Source organism: Ranitomeya variabilis, chromosome 1 (genome assembly GCF_051348905.1).
Source record: "Ranitomeya variabilis isolate aRanVar5 chromosome 1, aRanVar5.hap1, whole genome shotgun sequence".
Taxonomy (NCBI): Eukaryota; Metazoa; Chordata; class Amphibia; order Anura; family Dendrobatidae; genus Ranitomeya; species Ranitomeya variabilis.
The window spans coordinates 1,100,425,206-1,100,445,594 of record NC_135232.1 but is presented as its reverse complement, the minus strand read 5'-3'; the positions used below and the strand labels follow the sequence as shown (position 1 = coordinate 1,100,445,594).

The 20,389-nt window shown below is 43.3% G+C and overlaps 1 protein-coding gene and 1 long non-coding RNA gene across 5 annotated transcripts in view; one reads left to right on the top strand and one right to left on the bottom strand.

Moving 5' to 3' along the window:
- The first annotated feature begins 6,776 nt into the window (after nucleotides 1-6,776).
- LOC143793270 (uncharacterized) lies at nucleotides 6,777-10,001 on the top strand. The gene is made up of 2 exons (XR_013220103.1): nucleotides 6,777-8,503; nucleotides 8,688-10,001. It is a non-coding gene; the product is annotated as an uncharacterized LOC143793270 (long non-coding RNA).
- An 880-nt stretch (nucleotides 10,002-10,881) lies between these two features.
- Nucleotides 10,882-20,389, bottom strand: part of AFAP1 (actin filament associated protein 1) — a 112,717-nt gene continuing 103,209 nt past the window's right edge. For all 4 annotated transcript variants that reach the window (XM_077280091.1, XM_077280093.1, XM_077280092.1 and 1 more), the window contains 5 exons: nucleotides 16,694-16,808; nucleotides 15,207-15,371; nucleotides 14,433-14,623; nucleotides 13,378-13,539; nucleotides 10,882-12,830 (listed from right to left, as the gene is read on the bottom strand). In XM_077280091.1, coding sequence (XP_077136206.1) covers nucleotides 12,804-12,830; nucleotides 13,378-13,539; nucleotides 14,433-14,623; nucleotides 15,207-15,371; nucleotides 16,694-16,808 — 660 coding nt within the window. In that variant the 3' untranslated portion in view covers nucleotides 10,882-12,803. The remainder of the gene's footprint in view (nucleotides 12,831-13,377; nucleotides 13,540-14,432; nucleotides 14,624-15,206; nucleotides 15,372-16,693; nucleotides 16,809-20,389) is intronic.

Sequence of the window (20,389 nt, the reverse complement as noted above, 5' to 3'; positions counted from 1 at the left end):
AACCCCGATAGTAAGGGGACGAGGAGAGGAAGAGGAGCCGACAAAGGATACAGTGAAGGAGCGGTCAGAGAGGTAGGAGGAGAACCAGGAGAGGGCTATGTCCTTGAGGCCTATGGAGCGGAGCATAGTGAGAAGGAGCTGGTGATCCACAGTGTCAAATGCGGAAGAGAGATCCAGGAGAATCAGCAGGGAGCAATGACCTTCGGATTTAGCTGTTATTAGATCATTAGAGACTTTAGTGAGGGCAGTTTCAGTGGAGTGTAAAGAGCGGAAACCAGATTGTAAGGGGTGAGAAGAGTTATCCGAGAGATAGCAGATTAGACGGGAGTGGACCAAGCGTTCCAGGAGTTTAGAGATGAAGGAAAGGTTAGAGACAGGTCTGTAGTTAGCAGTGCAGTTCTGGTCCAGGGATGGCTTTTTAAGTAAAGGGGTTATGATGGCATGTTTAAATGAGGAGGGAAAGATACCTGAAGAAAAAGAGAGGTTAAATATTGTAGTCAGGTGAGTGGTGACCACTGGTGAGAGAGACTGCAGGAGATGTGAGGGAATGGGGTCACTGTTGCAGGTTGTAGGCCGAGCAGAAGTGAAGAGCTTGGAAACTTCTTCTGAAACAGGCTCAAAGATGTCTAGTGAGCTTGAGGTGCAGCAGGGAAGGGAAGGGGATCCAGGCACTGAGAAGATTGGGCTGAGATATCCTGATGGATGTGCTTGATTTATTCTAGGAAATAAGTAGTCAGATCCTCACCGCTGAGGATGGTGATGGGGGCCTGTACTTAAGGTTTCAAAAGGTCAATTTGGGTTGTTGGATAGTGAGGTGATGAGGGTGGTGAAGTAAGATTGTATAATATAGTATAGTATAATGCACCCCCACAGTAGTATAAAGGACCCCAATAGTAGTATAATGCGGCTTTACAAAAAAAAAAGTTTCTCCTTACCTGGCCAGGGCCTAGGATTCATCTGAGGCACGGACCTTCATTCTGAGGACACACGATTAGTTGCGGGCCGCCTCTGCTCGCTGGGCCCCATATGCCAGTAAGAGCAGTAATGTCCTGATGGTGGCCCTGGGTGTCCAGTACAGACCCCAAACTTTACAGTTCGCTCATCCCTAGTCTTGAAATAAATTTGCAGAAAGCTAATGGTGGACACACAGGTAAGTCAGTGAGCTTTCTACCTCACTGACCACAAAGAGGACAGTACTGGATGAGATTCTGAATGCATATGGTCTTTGGTGAAGATGAATAAAATCAATAACCTGAACGAAAAAGGTGGTAAGGCCGTTACTTCTGTTATTCAGAGCAGAGTATTTAGAGGGATAATAGAGTAGCTTTGATTGTCTTCACTTCCACCCATGAGCTATGTAATGCTATATCCTGACAGTGTGGCATTCAGGAACTAATATGCAACTAGAGATGAGCGGATCAGGCAAAATTTGGATTTGCCTGTTCGTACAGGTTTTTCTGGCAAACTTGATTCGCAGAGAAGTTATTTTGTGCAAATTTAACCTAGGATGTAGAAAATTAAAAAAATATCTCACTCCTCACCTGTCCGTTCCCTGCTCTCCTCACTGTCACCTGTCTACTCCGTGCCGGATCTTCAGATTGTATTTGTTTGTGCTGAAATTATCACGCATGCGCAAGAGCTCTGGCGCCTCATCAAAGCATGAGCAGTCTGGAAGGGTTCTGCAGATGCATGCTCAAGTTCATGGCGTATGTCATGGTGTTAAGGCCTCCTGAGCTTCACCAAAGCCTGAAGTCCCAGCCGAGTGTGAGAAGGGGCTTCACTACAAGCAGCGATGATCTGAAGATGTGGTGAGGACCGGATGGGTGGTGCAGAGGGGCCCAAGAGGTGAGCAGTAAGGCGAGTATAAGGAGTTATTTTTTGCATTTTGATGGCCTTTCTCCGCGCTGAAGCAAATTACCAAAAAAAAAAAAAAAAATCTGCATTTTTGCAAATGTGGATTCTTGTACAATTCAACTACAAATTAAATTCAACAGTAATTTTTTTTGCTCATCTGTAATTATGACTTATTCAATATTGTACACTGAATTTTATGAGAAGGCACCCTCTCCCCCTTACAGAAAGGGGATGGCGTGAAGTTTTGGGAAGGTGTAAATCAAGTTCTATCATGAGATCCTTAATCCTTCAGCGTTGTTATACTTGGTTCCCAGTTTAGTCATTATTAAAATAGGAAACAGATGACCTGAGTTACGGGTTTGGCAGTTAATAGATAAGAGAGGTTCTTGGCTGTAGAGAGAGCTCATTGACTTATTGCCCAATTATGACAAGTTATTGTGGATTACGAAGCTTTCCTAGATCAATGTCACACCATAAAAGTCAAAGCGATGGACTCAGGATCAGTTTGTTTGGTTATTTTTTACTTGTAGTGAATGGGAAATGTGCAGGAACTTTAGGCCTTTCTATGGCATAGCCACCTGACAAAGCCAACGCGAAACGCGCGTTGGGGCTTTACGGAGTGGATCCAGCTATACCACATTGTGTGTAAGGTACCAGGGGTATGGGATGGCGCTATATGCACTGGGCACTTTGCTATAGACGTGTAATATTTTTGCCTTTGCTTTATTATCCACCCTATACCTGGCGCTCTTCCCTACTACTGGGACCACTAGGCACTTTGCTATATAATGGATGTGGTAATTAATAAATTTATACCTTTTTAATATTTTTGGACTTGGGCTTCACACTTTCTTTTTTGGTTTAAGCTTTCTATGGCGATGTATCTACATGGCAGACCCGAGATGATACCATTCCTTTCTTGGGACCTAGCTGCTGGATTCTTATAAGTAACTCTGTTTTATTGTCTTTCCGTTATTCCTCTTAGAAATGTATGAGTTAATTGACAACTGGGTGTTTCCCGCTGGAGGGTGTGTCCCTACACAGCCTGTCCAATGAGTGCGACCAGTATCTGGCTGAGGAGGGGCATGCCTGTTTGACAAGTGGAAACGCAAACACCAAATTATTGATGCATTCAAATCTTTCCAAAAGGAATAACAGAGCAACAGCACAACTCGGAGTTGGAAATCTTTGGCCCTGAGGAAGTGGCAGATTGCCACGAAACGCGTCGGCACAATAAAGCTTTCAAGAACACTTCCATCGTGTGTGGTCAGCGCGGACACACTGAGAAACCCGGTCTTCTCCTTCCTTGTCAACTCGGGAGTTGTGAGAAGAGATATAGTGGCTTGTGAAAGTATTCACCCCCTTGGCATTTTTTGCATTTTGTTACCTCACAACCTGGAATTTCACTTTTTTTTTTTTTTTTGAGGGTTTACATTAGTTCATGTAATGAACTTGGTGGAGACACAGCCGATGCCATTTTGAGAGAATTTTTTTTTCTGAATACATGTATATCACCAAATAAAATAATTACATGGATATTATAGATGCGATCGTGCTGAATGGGAATTTTTTTTTTTTTAAGCATATTACATTCAGTATGTAAACTAGGGGGCAAGTCACTGAGGGCTCAATGACCTGTCAGCAGTCTGTATTATGAGCACCACATGAAGACTCCCACAGGCAGCCCCGGGGCACGAGCATATCTAACACACAATTGAAAATAAAGATTACACAACAACCACAAGACGGATTTCATCACCAGGTCTCGTTTTAGGTTACTGTCTGTAGGTTACTGTGCACAATCCTGCTGACAGGTTCCCTTTAAGAATTGCAACCATTTTTCTGCGAAGTCTCCTCATTTCAGGGGCTCAAAAGTAATAGGATAAATTAAGTTTACCTTAAATAAAATTGTCATTTTTAATACTTTGTAGAGAATCCTTTGCAGGCAATGGCAGCCTGAAGTCTGAAAGCCATGGATGTCACCAAGCGCTGGGTTTCCTCCTTTGTGATGATTTGCCAGGGCTTTACTGCTACTGAATTCAGTTGTTACTTGTCTGTGGGTCTTTCTGCTTAAGTTTTGTCCTAATCATGTGAACTGCAGCTCGATGGGGTGATACCTGGTGATTGAGTTCACTATTGGGAGGAATATTGGAGGAATAGAACTAAGCAACAGCACGGGTGAAAACTATACTATACTAATACATAAAAGACTGCTCAACAGTGTGATGCAGAAAAAAAGGCAAACAGTTCTAGGATGTATTAAGAGAAGCATAGAGTTTAGATCACGTGAAGTCCTTGGTCAGGCCTCATCTGGAATACTGTGTCCAGTTCTGGGCACCACATTTTTAAAAAGACATTGAAAAACTGGAACAATTTCAGAGAAGAGCTCCCAGGATGGTGAGCGGACTGTAAACTGTGTCCTACGAGAACGGTAATATAAAATATATAATTGGAAATGTTTAGATTGCAAAAAAGAAGTCTAAGAGGAGACTCAATAACTGACTACAAAAATCTGAAGGGCTGTCGCCGTGTAGAGGGATCATCATTATTCTCAGTTTCACATGGAAAAACGAGAAGCAATGGAATGAAACTGAAAGGGAGAAGATACAGATTAGACATTAGAAAAAACTTTTGGGCAGTGAGGGTGATCAATGAGTGGAACAGGCTGCCCCGAGAGGTGGTGAGTTCTCCTTCAATGGAAGTCTTCAATCAGAGGCCGGACAAGGCAGGGGGTTGGACACGATGACCCTGGAGGTCCCTTCCAACTCTAACATTCTATGATTCTGACTGCAGAACATTCCACTTCTTTGCTTTCACGGTATGTTTTGGGTCATTGTCCATCTGTGATATGTGAAGCGCCATCTAATCAACCTTGCTGCATTTGGTTGCATCGGAGCAGAAAGTATCGCCCTGTACACTTCGGAATTCACCCAGCTGTTTCTGTCTTCAGTCACATCATCAATTAACACAAGTGACCCAAAGTCTAGCTTTAATTGACATGAATGAAGCGTCCTGCATCATCAACATGCTGGCTTGTCTCATATGAAAAAGCAAATAAAATATTGCCGACCTGCTCCGATTCACTGCAATGTTAAAAACAGACAGCACACGGGTTTTAGACAAATGGCCTCCATGTGCGGTCAGTGAGGTTCATGGAGCAATAGACTTGTATGGATGATTTTGATCCATGTCTTGGATCAAAACGGATGCACGTCTACGTGGGGGAGGGGCACCAAAAACGAGACATGAACAACCACATAGAATATAGTCTATCTTTGAAAAACAAGCATGCTCGGATAGCCCTCACCAATCAATACTAGGCAATCTATAACATTGGAACATAACGGCGACTAACCGGAAAACATGATGGATTAACCTCATTTAGTAGCTAAAGTTTACAGAATGAGGACTCTGCAACAAGCAGACAGTACAGTAAGATAATGATTGCAATAAATTAATAGGATAAAAAGTTTGATGGGAGCGCTTCTTTAAAGGGGCTATCCAACTGACAAAACAAAAAAGCAGCTACTGCTATGATAAGAGGATGGCTTAGCCATTGCAATCAGCAGTCAGTCCACTCCACATGCAGCTTTGATGATGAGCTTAGCAAAAGCAAAAGGCTGAAACTGGTGATGCTGGACCATGGCGTATTGGCAAAATTGTGCAGTTTTGCTACTACAAATGCATTAGCAAGTAATACATTATAATAATAGGAGCACATTTAAAGCTAACAGTGACCATCCCCTTCAAAAAAAAACTTTCACCAAATTTTTCATGTTGGACTGGTCACATAATATGTTTGTTTAGGGTTGTCGTCTTGCTGGAAGGTGAACCTAAGCCCCACTCCCCAATCTCAAGTCTTTGGCAGCTTCTAACAGGTTTTCTTCCTGAATTGCCCAGTATTTAGCTCCAACCATTTTTCTATAAACTCTGACCAGCTTCCCTGCCCCTGCTGAAGAAAAGCTTCTCCACAGCAAGATACCTCCACCATGTTTTATGGAGGAGATGGTGTTTTGTGGGTGATGTGCAGTGTTAGTTTTCAATCAAACATAGCGTTTTGCATTTAGCCTAAAACGTTCTACTTTGGTCTCACCTGACCAGAGCACCTTCTTTTACATGCTACTTGGTTCCCTTACATGGCTTTTTGCACACTGCAAATGCTTTCTTCTTGCTACTCTTCTGTAAAGGCCTGATTTGTGGGGTATACTACTAATAGTTGTCCTCTGGACAGAGCTGTGGATCTCTGCAGCTCCTCCAAAGACCATGGGCGTCTTGGCTGCTTCTCTAATTAGTGCTCTCCTTGCAGGATGTCAGTTTAGGTCGATGGCCATGTCTTGGTGGTTTGCAGTTGTTCCATACTCCTATTTTTGGATTATATATTGAACTGTGACCCGTGAGCTGTTCAGAGCTAGGGCAATATTTTTTTTTTATAACCTAACCCTGCCCTACATTCTCCACAGCTTTATCCCTGACCTGTCTGGTGTGCTCCTTGGTTTTCATGGTGCTGTTTGATCCGTGATGTTCTCACACAAACCTCTGAGGTCTTCACAGAACAGCTGTAGTTATACTGAGAATAAATTACACATAGGAGGACACAATTTACTAATTATGTGACTTCTGGAGCTAATTGGTCACTCAGGATTTTATTTAGTGGTATCAGACTACAAGGGGCTAAATACAAATGCACCTAACGATATTCATATTTATATTTGTAAAATATTTAGAAAACTATGCATCATTTCTTTTACACTTTACAAATACTTGCTACTTTGTGTTCATATAGCCCATAAAATCCCAATAAAATATATTTTAAGTTTGTGGGTGTAAATAGAAAAAGTTCATAAGGTATGAATACTTTTTCAACTCACTGTATATACAAAAAAAAAATTATTGTATAAATTTATACAGAAAGCCAAAGCATTGTGTTCTTGTAAATCAACTTTATTAATAGTGCACAAAATTGTATATGCACTCAAAAACGCAAGTGCAAGTCCATCAATAATACAGTGTACAGAAATGTTTAGAGAATAGACTAAAATACAATAATCCATTGAATCCACTTGAATAATAAGCGGACGTGTCGTAATATTTAAATAAAATATGCATTTGAAAAATTAAATATGTCCCATAAAATGGATCTATTTACAGACATAAATGTTGGACCAGGATACGCAGCACCTGTCTGTATTATTGCAATGAGACTGACATCTCCCCCGAAAAAAATAAAAATAAACAATAACAATTTTTTGAAATAATTAGAAAAAAACAAAATATAAAAAATTAACAAAATATAATACATTCATGGCAAGAACTGTGAATTATAATGACATATGGTTCGATTATATTACAGATATAATAATATATAATGAAACACTGATGTGTAACAACTACTCAAGAAAAAAAGTGCCATTGTACCGGGAAACCCAGGGGCAAAAAAAAAAAAAAACCCCTAAAAAATTAGGGAGAATACAATGCGAAACGTGTCAACTTCATGTCGCTCCAGCTGTGGAAAGCTTTATATTATTTATGAGGGAGTCTTAATTTTTTTAATCACTTATGTTAACTATTTTGACCCTAAAAGAGACTAATTGAGGAGTATTTTATTTTTACATGCTTTTATAATTTTTTGGTAAAATAAAATATATATATATTTTTTTTAGATCTTTCATTTTTATTTTTTTGTCAGTAATTAGTATATTTTATTAGTCATTAGTGACAAAAAGTAAAAATGAAAGATCTAAAAAAAAAAAAATAAAAAAAAATTCTTCTGAAAGCCCATTGACTTATTTAAGGGGTTGTCCGGTGAAAACAATTATCGCCCATCCAAAGAATAGCTAGGGGTCTGACCACTGGAAGCCACACTGGATGGTAGAATGGGTCACTTTTAGACCCCCAATGGGGCCCTATGGAGACAGATCGGATGTTCGATTCATTCACTAGGATCTTGCCAAGAGCTGAACTCCATTTTTACTGGCAACTCCACAGGGAATGAATGGAGCAACTGTTGGGCATCCGATCTGCCAATCCACACTAACGGGGATAAATGCCCGTCGCATCACTAGTTGTCACAATTCTTTGCCTTCTGTGCTGATATTAGAACAGTCCGGAGGTAATAAAACCCAGATTACAGCCCAGGCACTAATAATGCAACCGCCCTTAAAATCTCCAGGATTCCATTGACTTCCTCGGAAAAGGCAAATCACAGCCTTAGAGAAAGTAAAATATGCTGTGACGTGTGATATCAGCGCGTTTTACTCTTCCCAGAGGCGTCGGAGATCTAGAAGTTCACCATAATTAATACAAGACGTACAATAGTCTCCATTATTTAGTCTATTATTCCCGGCCGACCTTTTATAATCTGACTTCTGGTAGAGAATAATGATATAGTAGTGAAAGATTCAGATTTTTTGTTTTTAAGTCCCAATGTTAATACGCCCCCTTCCCCCGAGCAAGTTATTTACAGATATAAATTAAATCAATAACAATACAAGTTATAATATACAAATAAATAATAACATGTGTAGCAACAAAAAGACACAATTTTGGTAAAATTTTGAAAGTTTGGAAATGTAAGGTCAAGGTGTATGGAAATGTAAGGTCAAGGTGTATGGAAATGTAAGGTCAAGGTGTATGGAAATGTAAGGTCAAGGTGTATGGAAATGTAAGGTCAAGGTGTATGGAAATGTAAGGTCAAGGTGTATGGAAATGTAAGGTCAAGGTGTATGGAAATGTAAGGTCAAGGTGTATGGAAATGTAAGGTCAAGGTGTATGGAAATGTAAGGTCAAGGTGTATGGAAATGTAGGGTCAAGGTGTATGGAAATGTAAGGTCAAGGTGTAATGAAACGGATGACGGCTGGAGGCAAATAAAAGCAGGAATCAGGGGCTTTTATACATGAGCTTTTTACCCACTGCCTTCCTTAAAGGGGTGTCCATGGACTAACATACTGATGATCTATCACGAGAAGATCTGTGTAGTAGCCGCTGCAGAGTCCTGCAGCTCTGATAACAGTCACTGGAATAGTAGCTGATCTGCAGCACCCATGAGCGGCCACTACGGTGGAACAAACAGTTCCAGCTTGGTACGTTGATATCTGTTGATTAGTGGGGAGGGGTGGCATCGATCCTGGATTTAATATTGACTACCTAGGTTTTAGGTCATAAACATGTACATCCTGGACAACCCCTTTAAATCTTAAAGGGATACTCACTGCTCAGCATTATTTCTACATGCCCCAGTTTGAATCTACATACAAAATGGAACATTTTCTAACAAACTTTGCATTACTTATCTTGGTGAGACTTGAGAAAACTACGTACAAGGAAAAAACCTGAAGTATTTACACAATTGCTCAATTTTTTTTTATATACAAAATTTTCAATATGAACAGATATTTTCCCTTGAAGGCGGCCTATCGTCTGTGGGTGGTTAGTCCGCGTGCCGGGTAGATGGACTGAATCTTCCTCGTACTCCCGGTCCCATTTCTAAAAAGGTTAGCGGTTACTTTTAGGATCTTTGTACTGGGAGGCTTCGGGGTAGGACACGTTTGGTACCGTTAGTGCGGATATTCATGATGGAAAGTGTTTGTAGCACCTGTAATTTTATGTGTTGCTACAGCCAGAGCAATAAAAAGTAGTGGTTGCAAAAGTTTACACGTCCTTTACATTTTATGCAAAAACTTTCTACTGCACATGGAGGTAGAAGTGTGACCATTAGAATTACGTCCTAAAGTTTAAAGGAGCCTAAATATCTCTCAGCCCGGAGGGTTTCAGACTGTAGATGGGGGTCAATTTAACTCAGAAAAATGTCATTTGATGAGCGCCGCTCTACTGGCTGCCTGTGGTATTGCAGCTCAGCACTATTCACATTACATGCAATACCTGCCACATCCCATGCCCAGGCGTGGCGCTATATACCTCACACTTGCTGCCTCCAATCAGCCTTTATATCTTTGATAAGCACGAAACTTTTCTGAAAGAAGTCTCCAATATTAAAATAGACGGATAATGGTGGATAAAAAACTGCAGAAAAGGGTTGGATACTTATTTTGCTCTTTGATCAGGGTATGAAGCTGGATACATGATGGTGGAGTTATTTTCATCACAGTTTAGCACGGCCTTGGTGTTTTGTTGTTCAATAACATTTACATTTCCTCTTTCAATTCATTAAAGGAGTTGTACAGGTTTTAATATGTAATCTGATACCAGCCGGATGCAGGGTCTGAAACCCTGATTCCAGAGAGGAGTCACTCACTGGACTGCTTCAATACAATCAGTGTTTTATCAGCAGGAGGTTATCACTACAGGACTATTTGTCTCCTGCCTTCTAGTCTAACCCCACCCCCAACACTGATTAGCAGTTTTCTGGGCTATACACAGAAAGCTACCAATCCGAGGTGTGGGCGGGGTTATACACAGGAAGCTACCAGTGGTGTGGGTGGGGCTATATACCGAAAGTTGCCAATCAGTGGTGTGGGTGTGGTTATACACAGCAAGCTGCCAGTAGTGTGGGTGGGGCTATACACAGAAAGCAATTAGAGGTGGTGTGGGCGGGGCTATACACAGAAAGCTACCAATCAGTGGTGTAGGCGGGGTTATACAGGGCTCAACATTCAGAGAACTGCTACATCTGCAGCAGAGAAAACCAATTGTAAAAAATGACAGCAGCCCAGTGACATCACTAGAATCAGGCTCTCTGCCCCTACGTTATGCTGCTCTCGTATGGGGTAGTGAAAAGCTGATGATAGATTCCCTTTAAAAATGGTCTGCTTTCTTTTAGGACAGCTCTACTCCTTTCCATAGGTTGTGTATAGTATTGCAATTTAGCTTCATTAACCCCTTAAGGTCCCAGGCATTTCTTGGGCCTTAGGGACAAAGCATTTTGTTTTTTCATCATCGCATTCCCAAAGCCATATCTTTCTTTTTGCACAGGATTTTTAGGCACATCTAATGTACCAACTAGATTTATTAATAAAACCAGTGATAGCAACTGTGTCATTCTTTTACTTTTTTTTTTTCCTTAGTTTTTTAACTTGATACAAGTACAATACTAAATATATATATATATTTTTTAAGTGTTACTTTATCATCATTATTTATATAGGGGGGTCTGGGGTGAAATAGTTTTTTTTTTAGTTAAATTTTGACATCTTTCGCCTTATAGTATAAATATTATAGTAACTTCCTCTGGTCATTACGATTGTGGCCCAGCCTTATATGGATTTTTTTTTTTTTTTTTATTAGACTTTATGTAACTTTTTATTTATTTATTCCCACTAGGGAACTTAAAGGGAATCTGTCAGCAGATTTCTGCTACCTCATCTGAGACCAGCATGATGTAGCCAAAGAGAAGCTGAATCAAGCGATGTATCACTTAGATTACTGGGTGCAGCAGCTGTGACACAATCAGAGCTTTTAGATTTAGCACTACAGCAGAGCTGAGAAAGCTAACCCCGCCCACACCAGGCTCTCTGTACAAAGTGAGCTGCTCATCACAGGAGTGGGCGTGTCAGACTAGCATGCACACACCTCTATGTCCCAGCAATGATAAACTCCTGGTGCTAAAACAATCATTACAATCCAACAAAACCTCGGAGCTTGATAAGAGAGGCCATTGCTGAAATCTGTATTTTAACCCCTACAACATGCTATCTTCAGATTACATAGCAAAAATCTGCTGACTGATTCCCTTTAAATCTGCAATCCTTTGATTGCTTACATAATGCTTAATATTCTAAATATGCATTTCTTGCAGTGTCATGCTATATTCACAAACATTCTATTTTTAATACGGAAAAAGCTTCAAAAAACGCTTTTTTTTATTGGAGAGTTTTTGAAGGAGTTGAATTTTTTTTTTGCAGCCTTCTGATTTGGACAGTGCCTAGTTAGGTTGGGATTCCATCAGAATCCGTTTCAAAGAAGGGACATGTGCTTTTTTTTTCCCGACCCGGCATTTTTCAAAAATCTCTTCAGGAAAGAAAAAAAAAATTATTAAAAATTGTAAATAGACGGATTTTTCATATAAATTTAATAAAAAGCTTACAAGAATTTTGGAAGCTTTTTTTTAAGGATGATTTTGCCCCAAAAATCTCCTTCTGAACATAGCCTTACGATCCATTAGGCAGTGTTTTGGCAGACCCCCCAACAAATCACTGGGCCCTACTGGACAGAGACCCCCTACTGCTTTTAAGCTTCTAAGACGGTGAATCCCCTTTTCACTGCATCAACAAATGATCGAACAGCCGTGATGGGAGGTTTCTCTGACCCGGGAGTCTGGCTGTCAATCACGGGTACGGACAAACCACGGTGCAGTTTCTGTACTTACGCAGTTCTGTTTTTCTAGTCCTGGGCAGCTCCTTTAAGACTTAAATTTTGGTTTACCATCTTGTACATTTCCGGGGACCATTTTTAAACTCGGGACGAGGCCTTAAACTGTGAGCTGCAGTCAATCACTTTGATTTCTGATGATGTCGCTCACTGTGTGTGTTCTAGAAATTTAATACATTGCGTGCCAAAAAATGTCCATCTTGTGCAATAAAAAAAAACAAAACAAGGTGCCGGGAGCCATGAATTCCTGGCAAATCATGACAAATTGCTAAGATATCACCAAGAACTCAATATGCAATTCATGACATCAGACAGCAGGGGGCAGACACACGCAATGATGCCATTGGAATGTGACTGAAGAAGTATTATGTGCATATAACACAGGATCCTGGAGACCCTGTATGTGGGCAGTCAGCTGGCCAGTAATGTACACTGGGGTCACTTAATCCCTCGCTACATGACAGAGTCATTGGTCCTCGGAGACAAAGCCCTTCACAGCTGCTCTGCTATGTAGGGAGGACTTTATACAAGTCGTGTACTCTTGTATAAAAATACTGTGTAGTTCTGTCTCTTGGTCCATGCTATTTAAGGCTGAAATACAGGCCACGAGATAAAGTGATGCTGCTTATGTGCCGTTTTTCTGCTCCCACTCCTGCGAAAAAGAAAAAATTAATGAATACAAATCTATTTTTTTTTAATGTTCAGTTGTAGTTAAACAAACAAACAAAAAAACACAAAACACAAAATTGCGGAATGCGTGCATTTCTCTACAATGACCACCAGAGGGAGCAGTGACACAATAATCCCAAGTTTCCCCCATGATTGCTTCCTCGTTGCATCAGCCGCAGAGCAGCGCGTGTCGGCTAAATCCGGGGGAATAGTCACACGTCAAACTATTCCAAGATGGCCAAAATGTGTCTCCTCCCAATAGGCAGCGGTCATAGAAATATTAGGCTTGTGCATGGATTCGATCAGATCTGCAAAATCCTATACACTTCACCAAATGAGAGGGGCGCAGTCCGGGTGCCGTGTCTTGTGCCAGAAAGATTCCAAAAAAGTGGTTGAAGCTTAATGCTGACAGCTCCTGCCCTGTACTGACGCATGGGGTTAAATACAAAGTAGTAGTGATTATGGGGCCAGTCACATTGGCTGGATGATAACTGATGGGCCCCTGGTCTGTGGCTCCTTACCACGCTTACCTTTGCCTTCCTGAGCACGTGGCCTCGGACCGGGGAGTTGTTGGCTGCCGGCTGCCTCTTTAATGCTGCGGCGCTGTTCACGGGGAGGGAGCACTCGGCATCGCTGGTGTCACAGCTGGAGATGGGAGAGTTCTCCACTGTCCGGTGCCGGAGAACTGGAGACTGCAGGGGAGAAGCCACGTTATTGGGGGTCCGGAGAACGCACCACGTAACACTTCAGAAATAATATAGTAAAACAAGAGCCTAAAGCAAAAAAGGGCAGAAGCAGGGGTTTACTGTCATTTTCATCCCAGGTAATACCGCCATATAGTGCGAACAGAAAACTGAAGGTCTGGCGACATGGCGGTGCGCTCCTCATGATTGATAGTAAAGGTCTGGCGACATGGCAGTGCGATCCTGATGATTGACAGTAAAGGTCTGGCGACATGGCGGTGCGCTACTGATGATTGACAGTAAAGGTCTGGAGACCTGGCGGTGCGCTCTTGATGATTGATAGTAAAGGTCTGGTGACATAGCGGTGCACTCCTCCTGATTGATAGTAAAGGTCTGGAGACATGGCGGTGCGCTCCTGATGATTGACAGTAAAGGTCTGGCGACATGGCGGCGCGCTCATGATTGATAGTAAAGGTCTGGAGACATGGCGGTGCGCTCCTGAGGATTGATAGTAAAGGTCTGGAGACATGGCGGTGCGCTCCTGATGATTGACAGTAATGGTCTGGGGACATGGCGGTGTGCTCCTGAGGATTGACAGTAATGGTCTGGAGACATGGTGGTGTGCTCCTAAGGATTGACAGTAAAGGTCTGGCGACATGGTGGTGTGCTCCTAAGGATTGACAGTAAAGGTCTGGGGACATGGTGGTGCGCTCCTGAGGATTGACAGTAAAGGTCTGGGGACATGGCGGTGCGCTCTCCGACCCTGCGAGCATAGGCAGCTTTACATCTGCAGCATCGTGTCATGGCCGCTGGTGTGATCCGATGATTCGGCCACCTTCAGAGCAGCACTCCCCTTCCACCACCTATCCCAAGCTTACCAGTCCGGGCCCGAGGTGTCTTACCTGTGATCTGGAGGTCCCGCTCTTGGGTTCTATGGCGAGTCCGAGTGTAATCCCACCTGCCATGGCTTTCTTCAGATTTTCCTTCACCTCCGTCAGCTCCAGCTCCAGATTCACCCGCTCGGTCTCTTTCACTTTGCATTCTTCCTCCAGCTTCTTGAACTTGTCCTCCAGCATTGCCTGAGATTTCCTCCCTGGAAATGATGGTGAAAAGAAAAAACTAAATGACTGCGGCCTGAGCCATCACTGCAAGTGACTGTAAGGAATCAGGAAAGAAAAAGGATCTAAACACAGCGCCACCCACAGGATGCATCTGGTACAGCAGTTCAGCCCCACTGATATGTAAACACAGGGGCGGGTAGACCGAAATCACAAGAATCCCACAGCACATAATGGTCAGATCCAACACTGGGGTACGGTGCACTGTGCAGGGGAAAATCCTCCACAGAGTAAGTGATAAAGCGCTGGATACCAGTGGCCACCACCAGGGGGAGCCCACTGCATATGCATTTATATGGATCTCAATGGGAGTGGATACAGCATGCTCCCCCTAGTGGCAGCTGCAGGTAAATACCATTATGGCGGGAGAAGTAGCAGCCCCATGGCAATTATAAAGGCGACACCGTGACTATCTCCTACCCTGCTATGTGTCTGTTCTACCCTGATTGCACAAGGTTTGTGAAGTCAATGGATGAGAATCTGCAGGTAATAGTTGGGGTCTGAGCACAGGACCACCGCAGGCTCCATGACGGTGTACCGGGAGCCACAATCCAGTACCTGCATTGGCCTCAATGGCCGCCTTCGTATCCCGCCTCTCCTTCCGGAGCTGGGCCAGTCTGTTCCTCAGCGCTTCCTTCTTTTTCAGTAGTTCTTCCTCTTTCTGCTGTAGTTTCTTGGCGTCGGCCTCCACGCGGTTCTTCCCATACTTATACTGCTCAGCGTCTGCAAGAAAGCGCCGTTACTGCTGGATGCCACACTACTGCCCTGACCACTATTTTTTTCTATCTAATTCATGCAATTTAGGGATAAAACACAAAAAAAATCATTTTTGTAATTGGATTTCATATAAAAAAAAAATTTCATCGTTTGGCTTTTACAGGTCCTGTACGTTCAACTTTGATGGTGTCTGTGGTGCTCGACAGGAGCTCAGGAAGAGAGAGAAACAAGCTGCAAACTCTCCTGTCTGATTGTTACAGCGGCTCACTGATGGGTTCTCAGTTAACTCCTTTACCGCCAGCAATAGAGGCAAAATGATTTTTAGCTGAAAATACACGCATTTATGTTACATGTAGTCCGGAAAAGGCGGACAAACCCCTTAATATACATACAGGTGGCAGCAAATGCCAGCGTGGATACCTATGGACCCAGCGGGGGTGAAACTACAACCCCCATCCTGACCCCTGCTATAGAGATTACCCGGCCGTCCCCTTATATTCAGCCACTCGCTGATAAAATCCATAGAGTAAAAAGTTACTGAACTTTCGGAACTTTCTATTACACAGTAATGAAAGGGTCAATCTCATCTAATAAAGCGATGACGGATCCTCGCAGAGTAGTGTTCCCGGGAGCTACAGCACAGAACCGCTCACGTCAATGGGACCAGATGCGGCACCGGGACAAAGTTTATAACTTTTTTGCAATTTGCAACCAGCAGAATTGTGAATGCAGCTCTGGAGTAGAATACAGGCTTTTACATGCATGCTATAACAGCATTATTCATAGTGGCGTGAGATGCAGAACTGCAGCAGGAGCTTACTTGTTGAGATATAGACACATTCAGGGACCTTTTTTTTTTTTTTGCTTAAACTTAAATGCATGTGATTTGAGCAAAAAAATAAAATAATAATAATAATAATAATAAAAAATAAAATAAACATATAAAATAATAATTATATATGAGTTAGATTTCATTTGTAATGTTGCACCGTTTGGCTTTTCCAGGCACTTTGTTTCCCCGCACATTGATGACATAAGGACTCGTCAGTGATTTCTGAATTTTCTCAGGTGATTTATGACCACATCAAAGTTAAAAGCTGCACTTTGATGAGGTGTCTTTGGTTATAAATCATCACAGAGGAACTTAAAAGGAAAAAAAACGATAAAAGATTTACCAAAAAACTCACTGTCAGATATCTAGGTAACTCATAGCCTGTAAAATCCAAAATGGAGCATTATTATTCATGAACCCCGACTGCAGAAGTTGTTTGTAGCCCAAAATCCGCAAATGTCCCTCCATGAAGATGCTGCTGTCCTGGATTACTTACTGGAGCCGCTGCGCTTCACGGTGCTGGCCGGCAGCGGCTTCCTCGGCTGGGTGGTGGCCAGTCTGGATTTCGATGCGACGCCATTAGATGCGATCGGAGGCTTCTTACTCCTGAGCTGCAAGAAAATGACGTCATGAAATCCAATCATTATAGAGAACACGGGATATAAACTATATTATTATTATTATTATTATTATTAATTCCATAGATTTGGACCATAGAGGCCACTTGCGACGTCTAGACAAGGACTCCTAGATCCGGACTTACCAGAATCCCCTGAGTAAGGAGCGCGCAGGGATATATAGGGTGGAAGGTGGAAGGGAAAACAAGGAGAAGACAAAATGGCTTCTTAGTATGTCTATAAATCACAGGGCGGAGAGACGTGCTACCGATTTGACAACGTTGTTTCTATTCTTCCATCCCGATGCTGCAGGCCATGGCGGCACATTTAGGCCACGGTGGCACATTGATGCCATGGCGGCACATTTAGGCCACGGCGGTACATTTAGGCCACGGTGGCACATTGATGCCATGGCGGTACATTTAGGCCACACGACTTTATTTTTGTTTCCAGTGTTGTCCGTGAAATAAAAAAAGGCCAATGTTATTCAATGGGGCAGCGCAGATTAGTGATTTATTTCACTAACCGAATCTGTGTGGGAGGGGAAAAAACAAACAAAATCTCAGCACGGACATGGAACCAGTGATACGGCCATTTCTCTCACAGAAGCATTTTTTCTACTCACCAGCAGCAGGCCGCATGATGCTCGTAATACTGTGAGCAGCCTGCGTGGCATAAATTTGCTGTCAAGGCTGAAGCATCTCCTATCGAGCACATCTGGGACGTCATTGGTCGGTAATTACAAAAGGAGCTGCCAGCAGCAGATCTTGATGATTTTCCCAAGTGCATTCAGGGTTGCAGTGTCCTCAGACAACCATTAATAACCTCACTGATAGCAGCCAAGGCTGTAAGTGCTGGGATTTCTGTCTGTGTCATTCATACCCCATATTCAATAAATCCAGATATTTTCAAAATTTTGTTTCCATTTTTTCATCACTTGCAGTAACATTTCTATGTGTCCTGTTATTTCCATAATCACCATAATGGCGATCCGAGCTCAGATCCACGGATCCTCCAATAGGAGTGAGATGTACGTGTTTCGGGGCAGGGGGTTTGCTCCCAGAAGTTGGTCAGATCTGACACCATATACACTGCTCAAAAAAATAAAGGGAATACTGAAATCTCACATCCTAGATATCTCTGAATGAAATATTCCAGTTGTAAATCTTTATTCATTACATAGTGGAATGTATTGAGAACAATAAAACCTAAAAATTATCAACGTAAATCACAACTAATATCCCACGGAGGTCTGGAGATGGAATGATGCTCAAAATCAAAGTGGAAAATGAAGTTACAGGCTGATCCAACTTCAGTGGAAATGCCTCAAGACAAGGAAATGATGCTCAGTAGTGTGTGTGGCCTCCACGTGCCTGTATGACCTCCCTACAATGCCTGGGCATGCTCCTGATGAGGCAGTGGATGGTCTCCTGAGGGATCTCCTCCCAGACCTGGACTAAAGCATCCACCAACTCCTGGACAGTCCGTGGTGCAATGTGACGTTGGTGGATGGAGCGAGACATGATGTCCCAGATGTGTTCAATCAGATTCAGGTCTGGGGAACGGGCAGGCCAGTCCATAGCTTCAATGCCTTCATCTTGCAGTAACTGCTGACACACTCCAGCCACATGAGGTCTGGCATTGTCCTGCATTAGGAGGAACCCAGGGCCAACCGTACCAGCATATGGTCTCACAAGGGGTCTCAGAATATCATCTCGGTACCTAATGGCAGTCAGGCTACCTCTGGAGAGCACATGGAGGGCTGTGCGGTCCTCCAAAGAAATGCCACCCCACACCATTACTGACCCACTGCCAAACCGGTCATGCTGAAGGATGTTGCAGGCAGCAGATCGCTCTCCACGGCGTCTCCAGACTCTGTCACGTCTGCCACATGTGCTCAGTGTGAACCTGCTTTCATCTGTGAAGAGCACAGGGTACCAGTGGCGAATTTGCCAATCCTGGTGTTCTGTGGCAAATGCCAATCATCCTGCACGGTGTTGAGCTGTGAGCACAACCCCCATCTGTGGACGTCGGGCACTCAGACCATCCTCATGGAGTCGGTTTCTAACCGTTTGTGCAGACACATGCACATTTGTGGCCTGCTGGAGGTCATTTTGCAGGGCTCTGGCAGTGCTCCTCCTGTTCCTTCTTGCACAAAGGCTGAGGTAGCGGTCCTGCTGCTGGGTTGTTGCCCTCCTACGGCCCCCTCCACGTCTCCTGGTGTATTGGCCTGTCTCCTGGTAGCGCCTCCAGCCTCTGGACACTACGCTGACAGAAGCAGCAAACCTTCCTGCCACAGCTCGCATTGATGTGCCATCCTGGAGGAGCTGCACTACCTGAGCCACTTGTGTGGGTTGTAGAGTCCGTCTCATGCTACCACGAGTGTGAAAGCACAACCAACATTCAAAAGTGACCAAAGCATCAGTCATAAAGCATTGGTACTGAGATGTGATCTGTGGTCCCCACCTGCAGAACACTCCTTTATTGAGGGCGTCTTGATAATTGCCAATAATTTCCATCTGTTCTCTATTCCATTTGCACAACAGCATGTGAAATTGATTGTCAATCAGTGTTGCTTCCTAAGTGGACAGTTTGATTTCACAGAAGTTTGATTTACTTGGAGTTATATTCTGTTCTTTAAGTGTTCCCTTTATTTTTTTGAGCAGTGTACATCGCAGTATTCGGCAAGGCTCACACCGCCGTATATGTTCTCTCGTCCAAGGGTATCGGAGCGACTCTGCTGGTCAGAGCGTAACACTAAGGATATCAGGACATCATTATTACGCTCCAGTGCAGGATAATGGAGTTACAAGGGAGAATATCGGTCTGCGCAGATTAGAAGAGACGTCCAATTACAAAGCTTTTAATGAATTTATGCAAGTAATGAATTGGAAGTCATTATGGGATATGGAGCAGAGACTGCACTTTCCTCGGGATGTGATCTGACATTGTTAATGGTTGGAAGCAGCAGAGGACACGGATCCACTTTCTTATTACTATCAACTGTGACCCTACTGGGTGTCTACACTGAGAATGCACCGTGGAGACCCAAACACTGAACAGCGCACGTTTCTTACCACGATATGTCCCCTGACCAATATTTCACTACTGAGATGTGTTTTTTATGAGGAGTTAAACAATGCCGCACTCTGGTTATATGAAAACTCCTGCTTGCAGTGCGGTGTTATTGGCGACTCCTTACGAGGTCTCCCCGGTCGCTGCGGTGCACGTGTGATGGTGTTAGGTCGCTTTATTTGTGACCGCGGTGCGAAAAACAATGGTGACCCCGACTTGTGATTTGCATGGAAGACAGAGCAGCACACGGCGATTCGTTTTTGTGCTCTGAGGTCGTGTATGGTGACGAAATTTATCCAGGGACTGGTGCACAGTATGGAGAAGGCGTTCTGTCGTGAAGAAGTGTGTATGAATGGACAGAGAAGTGGAAATGTCGGCCATTAATGAGGGGCAGGCGCCCGTCCATGACTGATGACAACATGGAGTGTCCCCTGAGAGGAGCAAGGTTCACGTCTGGAGAAGAGGTGAAGGAGCGGTGCACTCACGGCTCGAAGCTCAGC